Raw genomic sequence first — 23,270 nt, 5'->3', positions numbered from 1 at the left:
CTCGTGTATAATGCGCATTTTTCTCCCCCAAAAACTGTAAAAAGTCAATAGTGCGCATTATACATAGTTATAGGGGCAAATGGAAAAAACTTTCACATTTTATAAATGTACGTGGCCATCTCGTGGTTATAAAAGAACTGTACACTTTCATTCCAAAATGCCACCGCCACCTAGTGGTTATAAAAAAGGTGTAGCCTACACTTTAATTCCAGTACGACAGGGGGGACATATGACTGCATATATGTACAGTTATGCTCATACGTTTACATACCCTGGCAGAATTTGTGAAATATTATTATTATTAATATGACTGATGAATGAATAAACACCATCATTAATTTCTTTATGGTTATGTTTTGTTTAATGATAATGCTGTTCTGAAATGCTTGACCGTTTAATTTAAATCCCATTAAAACAAAATTAAATGTGTTTCGCCGGATCCTTCATGTTTTCTTTAAATAATTGTAACCATCTTACAAATTCTCCATGGGTAATCAAACATATGAGCACAACTGTGTGTTTTCTCATTTACTAAATAAACGTAGGGCTGTAAATTTCAAAATAACAGCCAGTAAATAAAGAAAAAAAAGGATTACTTGTTCAAATAAAGTGCTTAGCTTCAGAATAATTCTTTGAAAAAACTAATATATTTTTATATATAATGATAATACTTCATGTTTTGATCATATGGGTAGAAGCAAAATCATGCATTGTAAAAATGCACTATACATAGGTAGAAGGGTTTTCCGGAATTTTTAAGTCAACTTTGGGGGTGCGTATTATACATGGGTGCGCATTATACACGAGAAATTACGGTAGCTAATACAGTGTGCATTACATCATTACAGGCTTCCCCCTAAGCTTAGGATAATAAGGCTACTTAACTCGTGACCAGTGTGATAGTCTGCAAAGAGCAGAGTTTGTAGCCTTGGAGAGGATGAGAGTTGCACCACCTGTAGCGACCGTATGTTTTGTAAAAAGTACTGCACTCTTTGTTTTTACATACTTCTTCCCATAGCTGCTTTAGGGGTTGTGGTATTAAATTAGAGTCAAACAATCAAATCAAGGCGGCATGGTGGGCGACTGGTTAGAGCGTCAGCCTCACAGTTCTGAGGACCGGGGTTCAATCCCTTCGTTTAAGTCAGTCTGGATTAGGCTAATAGCTAACCTTCGAATGAAAGCACCTGCCCTGACTACTGTTCCCAGACGCTTAAACAGTCTGCTCTGAGCAGCCCAGAGCTGTGGATGCTCACACCCACATAGCAAAACCTCAACAAGTGGATAATGACAGGAGCAGCTGTGCTGTCAAACATACGGCATGCGGGCCAAAACCGGCCCACAATGGGGTACAATACGGCCCACAGGATCAATTTGAAAGGGAAAAAATACATACGACATTGTGGTGATGGGGACGAAGGATAATTTTGAGAATTAGTCATAAGTTGATTTAGCTTGAATGTCCAGTACCAGGCGGCACGGTGGACGACTAGTTAGAGCGTCAGCCTCACAGTTCTGAGGACCGGGGTTCAATCCCCGGCACCACCTGTGTGGAGTTTGCATGTTCTCCCCGTGCCTGCGTGGGTTTTCTCCGGGTACTCCGGTTTCCTCCCACATCCCAAAAACATGCATGAATTGGAGACTCTAAATTGCCCATAGGTGTGGATGTGAGTGCGAATGCTTATTTGTTTATATGTGCCCTGCGATAGGCTGGCAACCAGTTCAGGGTGTACCCCACCTCCAGCCCGATGATAGCTGGGATAGGCTCCAGCACGCCCGCGACCCTAGTGAGGAGAAGCGGCTCAGAAAATGGATCGATGGATGTCCAGTACTATATTTTTCAGTTCCAAATAGTTTTGTGCCAACTGCAATCACTGTGATCAGGTATTATGCACACATGTAGATGACAAACTGAAGCAAAATGTTCTCAAGAAATGTAAAGGTTGTTTTGTAAAATAATTTTAAAAAGTCACTAAATCTAAAGATTTTCCGAATGTACTTGTTTTGTTTTGAACAAAAAGAATTAAAGAAAATTTATTGATATTTATGATTATATAAAGTCGTGCCGGCACGGTAAACGACTGGTTAACACATCTGCCTCACAGTTCTGGGGACCGGAGTTCAAATCCTGGCCCCACCTGTGTGGAGTTTGCATGTTCTCCTTGTGCCTGCGTGGGTTTTCTCCAGGCACTCCAGTTTCCTCCCACATCCTAAAAACATGCGTGGTAGGTTGATTGAAGACTCTAAATTGCCCGTAGGTGTGAATGTGAGTGCGAATGGTTGTTTGTTTCAACAACCCCAATTCCAGTGAAGTTGGGACGTTGTGTTAAACATAAATAAAAAAGATTACAATGATTGGCAAATCATGTTCAACCTATATTTAATTTAATACAGTACAAAGACAAGATATTTAATGTTCAAACTGATAACATTATTGTTTTTAGCAAATAATCATTAACTTAGAATTGTATGGCTGAAACACATTCTAAAAAAGCTGGGACAGGTGGCAAAAAAGTTGAGGAATCCTCATCAAACACCTGTTTGGAACATCCCACAGGTGAACAGGCTAATTGGGAACAGGCGGTTCCATGATTGGGTATAAAAGGACCTTCCCTGAATTGCTCAGTTGTTCACCAGCAAAGATGGGGTGAGGTTCATCTCTTTGTGAACAAGTGTGTGAGAAAATAGTCAAAGTTCAAAAGCCAACATCTGTGATGGTATGGGGCTGTGTTAGTGCCAATGGCATGGGTAACTTACACATCTGTGAAGGCACCATTAATGCAGAAAGGTACATACAGGTTTTGGAGAAACATATGGTGCCATCCGAGCAACGTCTTTTTCATGGACTCCCCTGCTTATTTCAGCAAGACAATGCCAAACCACAATCTGCACGTGTTACAACAGCGTGGCTTCGTAGTAAAAGAGTGCGGGTACTAGACTGGCCTGCCTGCAGTCCAGACCTGTCTCCCATTGAAAATGTGAGGAGCATTATGAAGCGTAAAATACGACAATGGAGACCCCGGTCTGTTGAACAGCTGACGGTGTACATCAAGCAAGAATGGGAAAGAATTCCACCTGCAAAGCTTCAGCAATTAGTGTCCTCAGTTCCCAAACGTTTATTGAATGTTGTTAAAAGAAAATGTGATCTAACACAGTGGTAAACATGACCCTGTCACAGCTTTTTTGGAACGTGTTGCAGCCATAAAATTATAGGTTAATGATTATTTGCTAAAAACAAAGTTTAGCCGTTTAACTATTAAATATCTTGTCTTTGTAGTGTATTCAATTAAATATAGGTTGAACATGATTTGCAAATCATTGTATTGTTTTTATTTATGTTTAACACAACGTCCCAACGTCATTGGAATTGGGGTTGTATGTGCCCTGCGATTGGCTGGCAACCAGTTCAGGGTGTACCCCGCCTCCCGCCCAAAGATAGCTGGGATAGGCTGCAGCAGCCCGCGACCCTAGTCAGGACAAGCGGTAAAGAAAATGGATGGATATTAAGTCGTATGATTTTAGTGGTCTGACCCTTTTGGCATCAATTTAGGTTGAATGAGTTTGACACCCCTGGCCCACAGTATATGAAATGGCCACAGAGAAAAAAATGATTTAATATTAGTCTTGTCGTCTTCCTCCCAGTGGACTTTTCGTTAACTTGCTTTTGGAAAGATTGACAGACATTGTTGCGGTGGACAAAAACAAGTAATTGATGCATGGCAGATCAAACACTATATTAAACAAGCGTTTAACATGAATGTTGCTAATAAGGTCTCTGCTGTACTCTTACGGGTTTAAACTTTGACCCAGTACCCAACCATGTCTCAGTGTGTGATGTGAGTTATAGACTATCCTTACTTTACTATGCAACAAAATGTACAGTGTATGCCAATCAATTCAAACTAACGCTGCTCAAAAGATGCAGTGAGGCACAATAAATGAACAATTCTTCCATACAATTTCTGCAGCTGTGTTATGTAGACTATATTTATATAAACTCAGCATAAATTGCTCTCAATAGTTGAACATGTAGATGCGTATCATGGTTTAATATACACAGTAAGATGTGTGTGTTGCACAAACTTTGGTTCGTAGACCAAGGTGATCACACATTTTCGTTGTGGCCCCACGCTGGTCCATGTCTTTGCCAGCGCTACGATTCCACTGGCATCAAGTAGGCCATATCCGTATGAATGGCTGACTGCAGGAAATGAGAGGGGAGAGACATGACAGCTGGCCTTCTTATAGAAACATACTCTACTCAAGCTTCCGAATGGATGCCACTTCAAAAACATTTTACTTTTTTTGTTCAAAACGGAGGCCCTGCGTCTCTAATTTCAATCTAGCATAACTGGATGCAGAATATAATATTGAGCCTGAAGGACTTGGTGGTAGCTACAGAAAGAAGTGAACTTGAGTTGTGTACCTTTGCGTCCAACCCCGTTGGTATTCCAGTCATTGGTGGCCAGGTGGGCAGGGTGAGAAGTTCGCACAACCAGATGTTGCATGTCCCTCCAGGTCAAATTTTTACTGGAATAAAATGCAAACACAATCACATATGCGCACACACACACATAGTAAGGTTGACATTCTTATCTCAGTTTCAAGGTAGATCACTGAAGATGCTACATCGATCGTAGACGACTATTGTCCACAATGTTCATTGAAGTCACATCTCTGAGTTACCTTAACCTTCTCAATGTATTCATAAGAATGTCAAGATCAGCAAAATATATAATATTTTAACGACTCTTAGGAGAAAGCTGTGGGTAATGTGAGATGTTGAAAATGAGTCATTAGCACTTACTTTGCCTCAAGTGCCAGAGCAATGATCCCAGCAGCCAGCGGGGCAGAGGCAGAGGTTCCTGTGTGGGAATCTGTGCATTTAGCCTTAAGGTCTGTCGTAATCTGAAAAGGAAAAATAATTACATTAGCCTAAAACAGCCTGCTAGGAGCAATGTTTCTGACACTTGAATTATTTCTTATTATCATGCAAATGAATCTGCTGGACGCAGTTGAAATGTTTGAGAAATCGTGAGCAAGAAGTACTCAACATGGATCCCTTGTCCAGCAGAGGAGTCAGATGGTGAAATCACAGAACACATGCTGACCCCTTTTCCTCTACAATGACCCAGGAGGTGTGTTTTTAGATTGAACTGTTGCAAAAGACCTGATTTGTGAACCAACAGCAGAGGGCTGTGGTTGCACTGGGCAGCTCCTGGTGTTTTTTACAAAATGCCATTAATATGAAACAAGATACAGAATGTTTATACAGAAAATGTCAAATTTCTGAAAAAATACAGGTTATGAAATTAAATGAAAGTCAATCATGCAATAAGACCCACCGCACACCAAGCAAGGTGGCCCAACACAACTGTACTGGACAATCGCAATAAAAATAAGAGAACACGAAACAATTGACCCTCACACACATAACCGATTCGTTGCAATGAAAAAATTACGTTATCTGCTCGGCAATCATGGGCTTTACACTAACAACACCTTTACATGAGTGCAACATAAAAGCATAGAGAGAAGCCACGTGGCTGCCCAATCGGAGAAAGTGGCTGCTCGAATGTACGACAAAATCCATCCATCCATCCATTTTCTGAGCCGCTTCTCCTCACTAGGGTCGCGGGCGTGCTGGAGCCTATCCCAGCTGTCATCGGGCAGAAGGCGGGGTACACCCTGAACTGGTTGCCAGCCAATCGCAGGGAACATACAAACAGACAACCATTCGCACTCACATGCACACCTACGGGCAATTTAGAGTCTCCAATTTATGCATGTTTTTGGGATGTGGGAGGAAACCGGAGTGCCCGGAGAAAACCCATGCAGGCACGGGGAGAACATGCAAACTCCACACAGTCGGGGCCGGGGATTGAAGCCGGGTCCTCAGAACTGTGAGGCTGACGCTCTAATCAGTCGGCCACTGTGCCGCCTGTACGACAAAATGATTCTGCATTTGTGACATGAATGTTAAGCAGCAGCTTGCAAGGTTTTCCAGCAGCTTACTATTCAGAATAATTTTAATGGGCCAAAAGTGAATTAATGTATGAAAAAAGGAGAGAGCAGCGCAGGAAAAGAGAATCAGGAAGTCATCAAGCTATAGAGCTCAATGCTACATTTCAAGTTAATCAACAACCAATTATTGTACAACAACTGTACTTCGATAAATATGTTGCTCTTCCTTTCATGCCAGTCATGTCATCAGCAAGTTTTTTTAATAAGACAACCAACTACTCAGGTTAAAGTTCCCTATTGTGCATTTACTGATTTCAGACATTCTGAACAGTAAATTTAATCTAGAATGACACGATACACTTCATGGAAGTATTATATTAAAGTATTGTTTTGTAGTTTACACACTTAATTGAATCATTTTTTTTGCATTGAGTGCCATATTGGCAATCTTGATGGTACAGCTGTTGCTGCTTCAAAAGTTTGGATCATGTTCCTTCTGTGGCAACATATGCCACCATAACAATCACTGAGTGAATGTACTCTGGAAAGTAGCCCTTTAACATTTAAAACCAAGCACACAGCCATTCAGTCTAACTTAAAGATTAATAGGGGAAAATGGGCAACATAGATTGTGAGAATGTCTGCGGACTTCACAAAATTGACTGATTTTAACATTGGATGCCAAAACCTTTGATTTACCTGACCTAGAAGTTGGAATCTAAGAGTTTATGATTAAAGAGTCTGAGAAAGGTGGTGAAAATATACAAAACTTACTATCTGTTTCTCATTCAGGTTGCCTGAGCTGTAGGTGGTTGCGAGGGTTGAGGAGCAAGCCTCGCTATACCAGGGGACGAAGCCATTCTGGGTGGAGCTGCTGATGGATAGGGTGTAGATACTGTTGGTGTAGCCATCACAGTTACAGCTGTCCTTTTCTCTCCCACCATTGCCAGATGCCCACACAAAGATGGAGCCCAAACCTCCACGACCCTGAAGGTAATAACAGACAATTAGAGAAACAAATGTTTTGATCCTCAATAAAATATAGAAATTCCACAAAATAATGGCCCATTTAAAATTAAAAGGTCAAGATCACATGACAAACAAAATCCACTGAATCCAGACAGGTTACTGCAATATCCCATCCAGAGTTTTTTTTTTTTTTTTTTTTTAATAAATGGTATTGAGTGGCACAGTCTGTGTGCATTGATCCAACACGGACGTGCTACACACTGCCAACTAACAGCGCAGTCACTGCCGCAATCATCAAAGCAGTGTTTGTCAGCGGTCCCAAATGAGTTTTATGGCACATGCCTCCAATCACACAGTTCATAACGAGTCCGTATGTAGCTGTTTGGATGCCTTTATGCATGGCGTGCATATGCTGAAGCCTGGAGTGGGATTTGTTGTTTTATCAATCTCTTTTTATATGACAGTACAATGCAGTCAAACAAGAGGGGCTACCAAGAACAGGCCTGTTTACAAGCCATAGACCAATCGCAAATCGTCTTTTTCATTTGTCGCTTCATTTGGGAAGACCACATTTTATAAAAAGTCTTAAAGCTTAGATCAAGTACTGTATATGTGTTTGTTTAACAGCATGTTTTCCCACTTGCTACGAGGTATAAAAAAGGTTAAATTGTAAACAATGAGTTTAAAAAAAAAAACGAATGCAATGTTTTATTCATCCTCAGTTCAAATTTTATTTCCTTCAGTTCAGATTTAATTTTCATAATTTTCCTGACTGGTGTCTTTCAGAGCACATTTACTTTCCGTTCATAATTGTCAGGGTAAAATACTGCTTTGTTCCTTCCGCTTTTGTCCTCTCATGCTTGAACAGTTAAATTACAGACTGTTGAAAGGAAGTCACACACCAGCAGTAAATAATTTCTCTCATATAAACAACCCCCGCACAGACCCACCCACTCACATATACACACCTCAGTAACTCCACGCAGAAAGGCCTCTTTGGCAAGTTTGGCAGGCCCATCCACAGTTTTGCCATCATCCTCTGGGCCCCAGCTGGCACTGTAGATGTCAATGTGTTGAGGGTTCAGGCTGAGAGACTGGGCCTCCACCATGTCTGTCACCTCACCATCCAGCATGCGCACGCCTGCATTGGTGTTGACACACAGAGGTACTAATACTAAGTAACGCTTACTTTAAATTTTATAACCCTCATTATAGGTAATGCAAAGCTAAACTCTGCAGAAGAGAGAAATTTAATGAGGTATCACATTGATATTTTAACTTCATCAATTAAATTGCAACAATATTATAGTTAAATACACAGTGAGATATATACATATATATATATGTATAATATTTATATATTTAAAAAAGTATACACACCCCTGTTCAAATGCAAGGTTTTTTCAATATAAAAAATTGAGACCGTGATAGACTGCCACCATTTAAAGTGCCTCTGATTAATCCCAGAGAAAGTTCAGCTGTTAGTTAATCCCAGAGAAAGTTCAGCTGTTTTAGTCGTTTTATTAATTCCCCTAATGAAAATGTGTGTGCGTGTGTTTTTTTTTTTTTAATTATTATTTCCTTTGTACAGGTTATATGTCACAATATTGGTGGAAAAGGTTTATAAATTATCTTGGTCTAATTCTTTATATAACAAAAACCTGGAATTTGAACAGGGGTGTATAGACTTTATATATCCACTATATGTAGCAGATAATGTATATGGTTAGCTCATAAGTGCAGCCGTGGATAGATTTAGTGTCTTTAGTTTCGATGCGCGGCCTAATGATGCCATTGTATTTCTCATTTTAGGAGCGGTATAATTTACAGGCACAGAGCGATACGACTGTGGTGTTGCTTATTTGCATAATCCTAGTGTGGTTCATCATTTGCATTTTGTGTGCTCATTGTGTCTGTGCCATTTGAGCAGTCTGTCAATTTGCAATTGATGTTTATCGCTGCTTTTTTTTTTTTTCTTCCTCATCTCGGTGACCACACCACCAAAATTAATGAAAAATAAATTGCTGCTGAGCTCAAAATGGTTCAGAAAGTACAAGCTCAGCTGCATTGGAGCTGAAACTCCGTTTCTCATACAGAAAGATGAAAGGACTCACACGAGTCTGCCCAAATGAAAATGGTTCAACTGAAACATGAATGAGATACAAATTTTTTTTGATTGGCACAACAGAAAGTAAATCAGACATGAAATAAGCATAACTAAAACAAATGACAATGTACAAAAGACAGACAATGACTGAAGCGGTTATATCTATCTAGATTATTTTCACTTTTTGTATCAGACCTTCATTCAAGACACAGTTGGACCACCAAAAACATGTTTCAAAACACATTTGGTGCATTGAATAATTTTCCCTCGCCAGTATGTTGCTCTATTCCAAAGAAGCAAGTACCATCCCTATGACATACAGCAAAAGCATCAAACGGGACTTTGTAACATTTCTGTGGTGGCGGCAACTTCTGTGCAGGATTGTTTATTTTACAGAAGAGCCTCAAGTAACTCCAGACCCCCAAAAGGGCATGAATTAGCAACATAATGAGGAAGATATTCAAGACTCGTACATTATGGTTCAATATGCATGTCTACACACAGACTTGAGCAAGGCTTTATATGTCTGGTCATCTATAAAACAGCAAATGAGTAAAATTACTATCCCTGCTTTTATTCGTTTCTAGGTAACATTGTTTGTTAGACTTTTTTTTCATTAGATTTTGGACTGTGTATGCATTCATCAGTTTAATGTTCAGTGAATGTCAATGCCTGGCATTGCACTGTAGCCCATGCCAGGACAAATTTCATACTTGGACCCAAAACTTGGCAATAATATGTTACATTCTAAAAAGGTTTATTTTGATTTTTTATTTTTTTTTATAGAGCTGGGAATGCATTCTTTAGTGCCAGGAACAACTTTGAAAGTTAAGGCAGGATTGTAGAGACTATATTTCCCTCACTTGATTTAAGATTCTGCAAGGTAAAACAGATGGCAAAAGTAAACATGCTCAGTATGCGTGGTTTCAAATATTGTAGTTCTAAATCGGCTATTCGAAACAAGACTTCACAGTTGGTACATTTGTGAAGGCTACACCACCTATGAGACCACACGCAGCACACGTTTTATCTTAATGAGAGTGTATGTGAGATTCCCGCAAGGCATCTAGAATGATCATAAAGATGAGCGGGATGCCGTTTTTCAGTGAGGGGTCCTAATTTGACATGACAGCTGGAAGTGGCATGGAGGTGAGATAAGCAGAGACAAAATGAGAGAAGAGGCATTGGGATAAAAGCAGTGCCTGCTGTTTAAAGAAGCAAACTTTCCATCGGGAGAAACCACATCAGAGGCAATTGAAAACACATCCTGTAAACATGCATTACAGTCTACTGACTAATTCATTTCTAGGAAGCCATTTTAAAATGTCTCCATTCTTATTTTACATTAGGAGGGGGGGGGGGGGGGGTGTACAACTCAAATGTACAACCCCAATTCAACTCAAATGTACAACCCCAATTCCAATGAAGTTGGGACGTTGTGTTAAACAAATAAAAACAGAATACAATGATTTGCAAATCATGTTTAACCTATATTTAATTGAGCACACTACATAGACAAGATTTTTAATGTTCAAACTGATAAACCTTGATTGTTTTAGCAAATAATCATTAACTTAGAATTGTATGGCGGCAACACGTTCTAAAAAAGCTGGGACAGGTGGCAAAAAAGACGGAGAAAGTTGAGGAATGCTCATCAAACACCTGTTAGGAACATCCCACAGGTGAACAGGCTAATTGGGAACAGGTGGGTGCCATGATTGGGTATAAAAGGAGCTTCATTGAATTGCTCAGTCATTCACAAGCAAAGATGGGGCGAGGTTCACCTCTTTGTGAACAAGTGTGTGAGAAAATAGTCGAACAGTTTAAGGACAATGTTCCACAATGTACAATTGCAAGGAATTTAGGTATTTCATCATCTGCGGTCCATAATACCATAAAAAGTTTCAGAGAATCTGGAGAAATAACGGCATGTAAGCGGCAAGGCCGAAAACCAACAATGAATGCCCGTGACCTTCGATCCCTCAGGCGGCACTGCATCAAAAACCGACATCAATCTGTAAAGGAAATCACCACATGGGCTCAGGAACACTTCAGAAAACCAATGTCAGTAAATACAGTTCGGCGCTACATCCGTAAGTGCAACTTGAAACTCTACTATGCAAAGCAAAAGCCATTTATCAACAACACCCAGAAACACCGCTGGATTCTCTGGCCCCGTGCTCATCTAAGATGGACTGATGAAAAGTGTTCTGTGGTCCGAAGAGTCCACCTTTCAAATTGTTTTTGGAAATTGTGGACGTCGTGTCCTCCGGCCAAAGAGGAAAAGAACCATCCGGACTGTTACGGACGCAAAGTTCAAAAAGCCAGCATCTGTGATGGTATGGGGCTGTGTTAGTGCCAATGGCACTAACCATGCCATCCGAGCAACGTCTTTTTCATGGACGCCCCTGCTTATTTCAGCAAGACAATGCCAAACCATATTCTGCACGTGTTACAACAGCGTGGCTTCGTAGTAAAAGAGTGCGGGTACTAGACTGGCCTGCCTGCAGTCCAGACCTGTCTCCCATTGAAAATGTGTGGCGCATTATGAAGCGTATAATACGACAATGGAGACCCCGGAGTGTTGAACAGCTGAAGCTGTACATCAAGCAAGAATAGGGAAAGAATTCCACCTACAAAGCTTCAGCAATTAGTGTCCTCAGTTCCCAAACATTTATTGAATGTTGTTAAAAGAAAAGGTGATGTAACACAGTGGTAAACATGACCCTGTCACAGCTTTTTGGAACGTGTTGCAGCTATAAAATTCAAGGTTAATGATTATTTGCTAAAAACAATAAAGTTCATCAGTTTGAACATTAAATATCTTGTCTTTGTAGCGTATTCAATTAAATATAGGTCAAACATGATTTGCAAATCATTGTATTCTGTTTTTATTTATGTTTAACACAACGTCCCAACTTCATTGGAATTGGGGTTGTAAGTCAGGTGTAGGAAAAATATAACAGGGGTGTCAAACATACGGCCCACGGGCCAGAACCGACCCGTCAATGGGTCTGATCCGGCCCGTGGGGATGGAGAACACATTCACTGCTATTTTTCAATAAAAGTAACTTTTGTTGGAGATTTTGTCCACTGGATGGTGCATTGACAACACTTAAATGACATTGTTGCAATTGTGAAGGCCAAACGATGCCAAGTTTCAGGAGCACACGTATATAAAATGGTGTGCCATGTTCACGCTACAATGCTGTGAAAATAAATACCTCCTGTAGAAATGCGTTAAGACATTGAATATTACAAAGTTTCAGTTAAAAGCTTCACTTCAAAAGAGGTTGGTTTGTTAGAACCTTTTTTCTTCTCCCCCATGCGCTGCCACAACTTAAATTTTAATGTATACATATACAAACGATGCATAACTGAATGGCGCACACTCACTGATTCATAATACTATAATGAATAAATGTGAATATTTTCCCAAAGTACTTGTAATTATTTGCACCAAAACAATGGGGAACATTTTGAATAGTTGTCCTTTATGACTTTTTAAGCCACAAATATTGTGGTCCGGTCGCTTGAGATCTAATTGGGGTGAATGTGGCCCGTGAACTAAAATGAGTTTGACAACCCTGCAATGAAGAGGCAAGAGGAAAAACTCAGCAGGCAGCAAAAATTCATGTCACTGCTGCTTGATTTTTCTGATATTTTTACATTTACTTTTAACAGTGTGAAATTAATTTCAGCAATCAAAGCAGAGACAACAGTGGACCGCTAGTGTTTCTTAAAAAAAACTAAACAAAAACATGACGCTTACCCAACTAATTGACTTTGAATATGGAAAAAAATTAACAAATAACAGAATGGGACTGTCAGAGGAGAAATAAAACTAACGTGAAATCAACATACAAATTGTAATCACTGACAAAAGCAATTGTTAAAGGTTAAAGGTTGGGGAAATGAGGAAACTCAGAACGCTCTTGTCAATTAACTTTCATCACCATGTGTGTCTGTCATCAACAGTTCATGCATCAATTACAAAGTCTGTTTCAAGCAGCCAGGTCTTGTTCTAGCTACAGTTGTGTTGCAGACATCAGAGCAGAGTGTTAGCAACATTGTGCAAATGTGTTTTCTGTTGACTTGATGTCACCGAGTCTGTGATGTGGCATCAAAAATCTCCCAAAGCCTTTGCTGTTGTTAGAGACTGCGCTACCATGTCTGTACACATCAAGTGACTTTTTATTTTTTTATTTTTAAGATAAAAGATCTGTACAATATATCCATTATTTGATGACCCAGTGTCATAAAAATATACACAAACTAACAGTGGGAATTGCAGAGTAACTCACGGTAGAATATTAGTGTATTTTGCCAAAGACGATCATTATTAATACATTAGGAGAAGAAAACATTTGAAGCAGCATCACAATATATGTGCCTGTAGAAGAGACTGCTTATGGAAACAGTCTTCATAGCATACAAAAAAAAGAAATGTAATAATTCAGTACAATAACTCAATTCTTTCAATACAACTAGTACTAAAAGAGGACTTCCGATGAAATGCCAGTTAAGCCGTGAGTTATGTTTGTTTCAGGTTTTCTAAGGTTTTAACAATAGATGCAAACTTAAATGACAACATCATGGAATTAACAAAGCAATGCCCACAGATCAGTTTAATGGGGAATTGAATTGGCTGATTTTGATTTGAATGCATCAATCAGTTGAAAACTACACAAAATTACTGTTATTGTCAGTCTGCTGAAGCCATTATGTTCATAACACAAGGTTGCCAGAACTTGGGTTTATTAAAACAAAGTAAAGACAATTGGTTCCATTCATGACATCGTTAAGACTTGTTGTTTTTAGTCGAAGGAGCAAAGATCACAATTAATCTTTTATTAAATTAGTACGTACCTCCAATCTTGGCATTGTAAGCCACACCGACCCCACAGATGCCATTATTGGCTACTGCTGCCACTTCTCCTGCACAGCGTGTTCCATGTCTACAAAAATGGGGCATTGAGAAGAAGAAGGTTTTTAAAAAACACTATCACATATCATTCACTTAAAATTAGATACCCTTTTATTGTACATTTATAGGAACATGTAATGGACTCACGTAATATTGTTATGACAGAATGCTCAAGAAATGTTCAAGAAATGTGGTTACTGCTGCACACTGAGACAAAAATGCACAAAGAGAAGTTACTGCCTGCCTTTGATTTCGTCATCGTCTTAAAAAAAAAAAACTAAAATCCTATTGGTCAAAAACAAACAAACAAACAAACAAACAAACAAACTAAAAACATTAAGCCACTGAGTGAATGAATCATAAATTTACAACCCACAAGAATTGTTAACCTTGAAGGGGTGAGAGCACAGAATCAGTCAAAGGTGGAATAAAAACATATCCTCTGCATGTAGGATGGATTTTTGTGAATACCATTTTCGATCTTAACAGTGTCTTTCATTATTCCCAAGTCTCTGCTGTAATGTATATAGCTCCAGGCCCTGCAATGTTCCAAGGTCCAAAACAGAGCGGCTGATCAGCACATTCCAGTCAGGTGCATTTCCCTTGTCGGGCAGATGGATACACACTCCTAATGCCCTTCAACATATTGCAGACCCCTGTAGCGGTTAAACCAGTCCCCAAAAGGTAGCCCAAGTCTGTGTGCCAACTCAGGACAAAGGACAGAGAAACTACTCAATAAGCAAAATTTCATCCAGCGAAATTAGGCATACTTGACGACCTGAGACGCAAATCATAAAAAGAAGTGCAGCCTTCAGGGTAAAATGATCACAACTTAGAAGAGCCATAACATTTTTCAGACTGATTAAATATATTTATTTGCATTATGTGAGCTAAGGGAGTAGATGTGTATGTCATTTAACACAGCCAACGAGTGTTACGTGTGTGTGTCACAGGCAATTACTTTTGTATGAGCTGCTGGGAGCAAGGAAGGCAGGATTGGAAAACACACAGAGTACCAAAAAATGAAAGCAAAGTAAACCCCACACACATCATCTTGGCAATTTTCCAGAACATTTTATCTTAGCACTTCCAGAAATCTATTCTGCCAGAGTACTGCTGCAGTCATGCAGCAAACATGCTTGGGATGTAGCTGAAGAGAAGGAGATAAATGATAAGCATTCAAGCGAACCATTCAAACTCTGCCTTTGACACATTCATTAGACATGAGTGTGTTGGATGGTTTTATGGAATACAAATGCTGCAAGAAAGAGATGAGGTTCTTGGTTTCTGAATCTGATTGATTTTCTCCAGATAAGTATACCATGCATACAATGCCAATACCCTAAATTCTACATTATTACACCACTGATCTATCAGAGGAACCAATTACATCCATCCATCCATCCAATTTTTACCGCTTATCCGGGTCAGGTCGCGGGGGCAGTAGCTTTAGCAGGGACGCCCAGACTTCCCTCTCCCCAGCCACTTCATCCAGCTCTTCCGGGGGGATCCCGAGGCGTTCCCAGGCCAGCCGAAGGACGTAGTCTCTCCAGCGTGTCCTGGGTCGTTCCCGGGATCTCCTCTCGGTGGGACGTGCCCGGAACACCTCACCAGGGAAGTGCCCGGGAGGCATCCGAATCAGATGCCCCAGCCACCTCATCTGGCTCCTCTCGATGTGGAGGAGCAGCGACTCTACTCTGAGATCCTCCCAGATGACCGAGCTTCTCACCCTATCTCTAAGGGAGAGCCCGGACACCCTGCGGAGGAAACTCATTTCGACCGCTTGTATCCGGGATCTTGTTTTTTCGGTCACGACCCACAGCTCGTGACCATAGGTGAGGGTAGGAACGTAGATCGACCGGTAAATTGAGAGCTTCGCCTTTTGGCTTAGCTCCTTCTTTATCACAACGGACCGATACAAAGTCTGCATCACTGAAGACGCTGCACCGATCCGCCTGTCGATCTCTCGTTCCATTCTTCCCTCACTCGTGAACAAGACCCCAAGATACTTGAACTCCTCCACTTGGGGCAGGATCTCATCCCCGACCTGGAGAGGGCATCCCACCCTTTTCCGACTGAGGACCATGGTCTCAGATTCTCATCCCAGCCACTTCACACTCGGCTGGGAACTGCTCCAGTGAGAGTTCGAGGTCACGGCTTGAAGAAGCCAACAGAACCACATCATCTGCAAAAAGCAGAGATGCAATACTGAGGCCACCAAACCGGACCCCCTCTACGCCTTGGCTGCGCCTAGAAATTCTGTCCATAAAAGTTATGAACAGAATCGGTGACAAAGGGCAGCCTTGGCGGAGTCCAACCCTCACCGGAAATGAGTGCGACTTACTGCCGGATATGCGGACCAAACTCTGACTCCAGTCGTACAGGGACCGAACAGCCCCTATCAGGGGGTTCGATACCCCATACTCCCGAAGCACCCTCCACAAGACTCCCTGAGGGAGACGGTCGAACGCCTTCTCCAAGACCACAAAACACATGTTGACTGGTTGGGCGAACTCCCATGCACCCTCGAGGACCCTGCCGAGGGTGTAGAGCTGGTCCACTGTTCCACGGCCAGGACGAAAACCACACTGCTCCTCCTGAATCTGATATTCGACTTCCCGACGGACCCTCCTCTCCAGCACCCCTGAATAGACCTTACTAGGGAGGCTGAGGAGTGTGATCCCCTGTAGTACTTCTTAAAAAGGGGGACCACCACCCCAGTCTGCCAATCCAGAGGCACTGTCCCCGATGTCCACGCGATGTTGCAGAGGCGTGTCAACCAGGACAGCCCCACAACATCCAGAGCCTTTAGGAGCCTTTAGAATCTCATCCACCCACGGGCCCTGCCACCAAGAAGCTTTTTATACCTCGGTGACCTCAAACCCAGAGATAGGAGAGCCCGCCTCAGAGAACCCACACTCTGCTTTCTCATGGGAAGGTGTGTCAGTGGAATTGAGGAGGTCTTCGAAGTATTCTCCCGACCGACTCACAACGTCCCGAGTTGAGGTCAGCAGCGCCCCATCCCCACTATACACAGTGTTGGTGGTGCACTGCTTTCCTCTCCTGAGACGCCGTATGGTGGACCAGAATTTCCTCGAAGCCGTCCAGAAGTCTTTCTCCATGGCCTCACCGAACTCCTCCCATACCAGAGTTTTTGCTTCAGCGACCACCAGAGCTGCGTTCCGCTTGGCCAGCCGGTACCCATCAGCTGCCTCAGGAGTCCCACAGGCCAAAAAGACCCGATAGGACTCCTTCTTCAGCTTGATGGCATCCCTCACCGTTCGGGGATTGCCGGCACGACAGTCACCGACCACCTTACGGCCACAGCTCCGGTCGGCCGCCTCAGCAATGGAGGCGCGGAACATGGTCCACTCGGACTCGATGTACCCCGCCTCCCCCGGAACATGAGTAAAGGTCTGTCGGAGGTGGGAGTTGAAACAGAGTTGGGCTCTGGTACCAGTCCTCTCAAGAGGGGTTGGACACTCTTCCACTCTGGAGTTGCCCACGGTGAGAGGCGTCGAGCAGGTGTGTGTATACTTATTGCCCCCCGGCTCAGCGCCTGTACGTTGAGGTTCACCCCGGTGGACGAGAGGGTAGGCTCCCTCCGCCTTCGGGTGGGGGACGGGTCCTGACTGTTGTTTGTGCCTATGCACCAAACAGCAGTTCAGAGTACCCACCCTTTTTGGAGTCCTTTGAGGGGGTGCTGGAGAGCGCTCCCGCTGGGGACTCCATCGTCCTGCTGGGGGACTTCAATACTCACGTGGGCAATGACAGTGAGACCTGGAAGGGCGTGATTGGGAGGAACGGCCCCACCGATCAGAACCCGAGCGGTGTTCTGTTATTGGACTTCTGTGCTCGTCACGGATTGTCCATAACAAACATCATGTTCAAGCATAAGGGTGTCCACACGTGCACTTGGCACTAAGACACCCTAGGTCGCAGTTCGATGATCGACTTTGTGGTCGTGTCATCGGACTTGCGGCCGCATGTCTTGGACACTCTTGGGTGAAGAGCGGGGCGGAGCTGTCAACTGATCACCACCGTGGTAGGTGAGTTGGCCTCCGATGGTGGGGGAAGATGCCGGTCCGACGTGGCAGGCCTAAACGTATAGTGAGGGTTTGCTGGGAACGTCTGGCAGAATCCCCTGTCAGAAGGAGTTTCAACTCCCACCTCCGACAGAACCAAGAACACAATATTTTTTTTTAAATTTCAAAATAACCACAAGGCTACTTGGTTAGTAACAAAGTGCCATTAAGGCACATTTAACAGAATACGTTTGGTAACCAGACATTTCCAACATTTACTTTATTCATTCATTCATCTTCCGTTACGCTTATCCTCACTCAGGTCGCGGGCATGCTGGAGCCTATCCCAGCAATCTTCGGGCGAGAGACGGGGTACAACCTGAACTGATCGCCAGCCAATCACAGGGCACATATAAACAGACAACCATTCACGCACACATTCACACCGAGGGGCATTTTAGAGTCCTCAATCAACCTACCATGCATGTTTTTGGGATGTGGTAGGAAACCGGAGTGCCCGGAGAAAACCCGCGCAGGCACGGGGAGAACATGCAAACTCCACACAGGTGGTGCCGTTTGGATTGAACCCAGGTCCTCAGAAATGTGAGGCAGATGTGCTAACCAGTCGTCCAACGTGCCGCACGTTTACTTTAAATAAAAAATAAAAAACTCCCTCTCTCTTTTATTTTTTGTCTATACTGGCTCCCTAACAAGCACAAACATTATCAGTGCTGGAACGCTGACAGAATGTTCTTTATAGTCAACTATTCAAGTAGGTATTATTTTGTCCATAATACACCCCATCAGAATTTATAAAATAGGCAAAGATGGAGTGGGGGCATTATTGTTCAGCAGTGAAGTCAATAACAGAAGTACCAACTGGGTCACTAATGCATTGTTTGCATTTGTGCATGCATACACTGACTCAAATTGTTATCTTTATGACGCCAGTATTACAAAACAACACGTTTCTGATCATAAAATATTTTATGCTAGTGATGTCTGTAGCATAGCTAGTGATGTCTGTAACAGGATGTATTAGATCCCATAACTGGATCAGCTAATGATATTAAAATAAAACAAACAAATCTTAAGAAACCAATATCAGATGTGTCTTCTTTTCCTTTCGGCTTGTCCCTTTAGGGGTCGCCACAGCGCGTCATCCTTTTCCATGTAAGCCTATCGCGTGCATCCTCCTCTCGAACACCAACTGACCTCATGTCTTCCCTCACGACATCCATCAACCTTATCTTTGGTCTTCCTCGAGCTCTCTTGCCTGGAAGCTCCATCCCCATCATCCTTCTACCAATATACTCACTATTTCTCCTCTGGACGTGTCCAAATCATCAAAGTATGCTCTCTCTAACTTTGTCTCCAAAACATCGAACCTCGGATGTCCCTCTGATTAGCTCATTTCTAATTTTAGCCAACCTGGTCACTCCGACAGCGAAACTCAACATCTTCATTTCCACCACCTCCAGCTCTGCTTCCTGTTGTCTCTCCAGTGCCACTGTCTCTAATCCGTACATCATGGCTGGCCTCACCACTGTTTTATAAACTTTGCCCTTGAACCTAGCAGAGACTCTTCTGTCACATAACACACCTGGCACCTTCCTCCACCCGTTCCAACCTGCTTGGTTTCTTCACTTCCTGACCACACTCACCATGCCTCTGGACGGTTGACCCCAAGTATCTAAAGTCCTCCATCTTTGCTATCTCTTCTCCCTGTAGCCTCACTCTTCCCCCACCACCCCTCTCATTCATGCACATATATTCTGCTTTACTTCGGCTAATCTTCATTCCTGTGCTTTCCAGTGCATGCCTTCATCTTTCTAACTGTTCCTCCACCTGCTCCCTGCTTTCACTGCAGATCACAATGTCATCTGCAAACATCATGCTCCACGGGGATTCCAGTCTAACCTCATCTGTCAGCCTGTCCATCACCACTGCAAACAGGAAGGGGCTCAGGGTCGATCCCTGATGCAGTCCCATCCCCACCTTAAATTCGTCTGTCACACCTACAGCACACCTCACCACTGTTCTGTTGCCCTCGTACATGTCCTGTATTATTCTAACATACTTCTCGGCCACTCCAGACGTCCGCATGCAGTACCACAGTTCCTCTGTGGGTACTATGTCATAGGCTTTCTCTAGATCTACAAAGACACAATGTAGTGCCTTCTGTCCTTCCCTGTACTTTTCCATCAAAATCCTCAAGGCAAATAATTCATTTGTGGTACTCTTTCTAGGCATGAAACCATACTGTTGCTCGCAAATACTCACTTCTGTCCTGAGTCTAGCCTCCACTACTCTTTCCTATAACTTCATTGTGTGGCTTTATTCTTCAATAGTTCCCACAGCTCTGCACATCACCCTTGTTCTTAAAAATGGGCACCAGCACACTTTTTCTCCATTCCTCAGGCATCTTCTCACGTGCTAGAATTCTATCGAACAAGCTCCACAGCCACCTCTCCTAGATGCTTCCATACCTACAGTTGGTAACCTCCTTCAGATTACATCATCTGCAAAAGATGTAATCCACCTGCGTGCTTCTACCTCCGCTGTTCAGAATCAGAATCATCTTTATTTGCCAAGTATGTCCAAAAAACACACAAGGAATTTTGTCTCCGGTAGTTGGAGCCGCTCTAGTACAACAATTGACAGAGAACACTTTTGAGACATAAAGACATTGACAAAAAAACAGTCACTGAGCAATAAAGGGTTGCTAGTTATCTGGTAATGCTGGTACATTTATTTATTTTTTTGACAATTGTGCAAAAATATGCAGTCCTTTAGCACATAGAGCAGTTCGAAAGATTAATATTGCAATAGTCCGGTGCAATGACCATTGTGCAAAGGGCTGTCGAGACTTCAAGCAAGTTAGTGCGATAATCTGGGACAATGTTGATTGTGCAAATGTTGCAGATACTCCTCAATCTGTGTGCAAATGGAGCAGATGCTACTCTGGCATGAGTGGCCAGTATTGTTCAACAACAGATATGCAAATAGTGCAGCATGGCGAGACTACTACAGTCAGTGGACAAGTAATGTATAATTGGCCCCACAGAAATGTGACAACAAACTCAAGTCGAAAAATTGGCAGCATGTTGTAATAGAATTGTAGTTTAGGTGTTTAAGAAGTTGATTGCAAGAGGGAAGGTCTTTTAGGTCAACCTATGTTCCTGCCTCTTCTGGAAAAATGTGTTCACTACAGCCATTTGCATCCTTTTTGCAAAGTCTACCACCATCTGTCCCTCTAAGTTCCTTTCCTGGATGCCGTACTTACCCATCACTTCTTCATCATCCCTATTTCCTTCACCAACATGTCCATTACAATCTGCACCAATCACGACTCTCTCTCTGTCTGGGATGCTCAGAACTACTTCGTCTAGCTCCTTCCAGAATTACTCTTTCAACTCTAGGTCACATCCTACCTGTGGGGCATAGCCATTCATCACATTATACATAACGCCCTCGATTGCAAGTTTCAGCCTCATCACTCGATCTGATACTCTTTTCACCTCCAAGACATTCTTAGCCAACTCTTCCTTTAAAATAACCCCGACTCCATTTCTCTTCGCATCTACACCATAGTAAAATAATTTAAACCCTGTTCCTAACTTTCTAGCCTTACTGCCTTTCCAACTGGTCTCCTGGACACACAATATATCAACCATTCTCCTCATCATCATGTCAACCAACTCCAGAGATTTTCCTGTCATAGTCCCAACATTCAAAGTCCCCACATTCAGTTCTAGGCTCTGTGCTTCCCTTTCCTCTTTCTGCCGAAGAACCTGCTTTCCACCTCTTCTTCTTCTTCGACTTCGAGCCAGAGTAGCTGAATTTCCACCGGCGCCCTGCAGGCTGATGCCGCCGGTGGCGGACATTGTTAATCCAGGCCACGACCGATTCGTTATGGAATTCTTTGGATGAACGGTCATATTTGTTTGGCAAAGTTTTAAGACGGATGCCCTTCCTGACGCAACCCTCTGCATTTATCCGGGCTTGGGACCGGCCTACAGTTTGCACTGGCTTGTGCCCCCCATAGGGCTGCATTAATATCCAATGTGTCTATGTACCACAAATACAGGTGCGGAATACAGCAAAATACAATCTGTCGAATCTGAACAGGAGTCACAAGTCGTGTACTTCTAGGAAATGAACCATTCCTTCTTCATTTCTTTTATAGTGTGCAATGCCACTTTGCCGCATTAATAAAGAGATTGTGATTAACAAAGACCTTTTTCACTAAAGTCATGTTTTTGATAGCAAAAACCCCACAGCAACGTCTAAATAGTGAGACAAACTTGCGTCACATTAAAGTTATATGTGGGCCCAAGGCTAACAAGATCAGTTTTTCATATACGCAACTGGCAAAACCATTATCACTGCGCAAAACCTTCACTGAGATTCAGCTCCACAGAATTGCTATGTCTTGTCATCTATGTCAGCCACTGTCATTCAAATGTATTCTGAATCTTGTGTGCAGATAAACTACACAAAAAATTACAGAGGACATTTGCAACAGTCAAATGCAGTTAGAAAGAGAACATGTCAGAAAAGTTGGATACTTTGGTCATTCTTTGGGCTTCACAACTCAGCAACACTCCAACGAGCTGTATGTGATTAGTCATATGGAACGGTAAACATAATAATGGCCGATACAACGTTGGATTGCGAAACTTAATAAAAGGCATATACTTTGTTTTACAGAGGGAAACAAAATTAAAAAAACAAATTGAAGCATTTATAAAAGTGTTGATGGATGTTCTTTGCCACAACAAGATAAGAGTTCAAACGCAAAAGCAGACAGCTCCATTTTTTGTAAATTTAGTAAAAATGTGTTTTCCTATTTCTGGTTTCCAGGTTAACGTTAATAATTTTTATTTGGGGTATTCTAAGTTACCGGTAATATAAGTGAAGCAATTAAGTGGCTAATTTGAAAACAATTATAATAATAATCCAACTTTAATTAAAGAGGTCTTTGATATACATTTTCCTGGAGTTGACTGGTTTTGTGATGAAATGACATTTAAAATTATTTTTAAAACAAGTTTTACATACAGGTTGTTTGGTTTTTCAGGGCAAGAAAATGACAAAAAAAAGAAAATTAGAAAAAAGCCAGTCATCTGTTTTTGTCCAAATGGAGCTTGTTGGCTTTTGCACTTAACACGTCATGTCTTGTCTCTATTTTTCTCAGAGCTCATCACAGACATTCTAAATCCAAATCTTGTTTATAAAAATTCTGGAGGCTATTTAGGCTATGGTTTATGGTGGTTGC

The 23,270-nt window shown here is 42.2% G+C and overlaps 1 protein-coding gene across 4 annotated transcripts in view; it reads right to left on the bottom strand.

The window, feature by feature from the left end:
* The window catches only part of furina (furin (paired basic amino acid cleaving enzyme) a), a 92,064-nt gene that overhangs the window by 9,973 nt on the left and 58,821 nt on the right, over nucleotides 1-23,270 (bottom strand). For all 4 annotated transcript variants that reach the window (XM_061665729.1, XM_061665723.1, XM_061665740.1 and 1 more), the window contains exons 7-12: nucleotides 13,907-13,995; nucleotides 7,899-8,071; nucleotides 6,736-6,948; nucleotides 4,805-4,905; nucleotides 4,424-4,527; nucleotides 4,081-4,198 (exon numbers count right to left, since the gene is read on the bottom strand). In XM_061665729.1, the coding sequence (XP_061521713.1) occupies nucleotides 4,081-4,198; nucleotides 4,424-4,527; nucleotides 4,805-4,905; nucleotides 6,736-6,948; nucleotides 7,899-8,071; nucleotides 13,907-13,995 (798 nt within the window). The remainder of the gene's footprint in view (nucleotides 1-4,080; nucleotides 4,199-4,423; nucleotides 4,528-4,804; nucleotides 4,906-6,735; nucleotides 6,949-7,898; nucleotides 8,072-13,906; nucleotides 13,996-23,270) is intronic.

The sequence above is a fragment of the Phycodurus eques genome, chromosome 2, assembly GCF_024500275.1.
Source record: "Phycodurus eques isolate BA_2022a chromosome 2, UOR_Pequ_1.1, whole genome shotgun sequence".
Classification (NCBI taxonomy): domain Eukaryota; kingdom Metazoa; phylum Chordata; class Actinopteri; order Syngnathiformes; family Syngnathidae; genus Phycodurus; species Phycodurus eques.
This window is presented reverse-complemented; position numbering and strand designations above follow the sequence as displayed.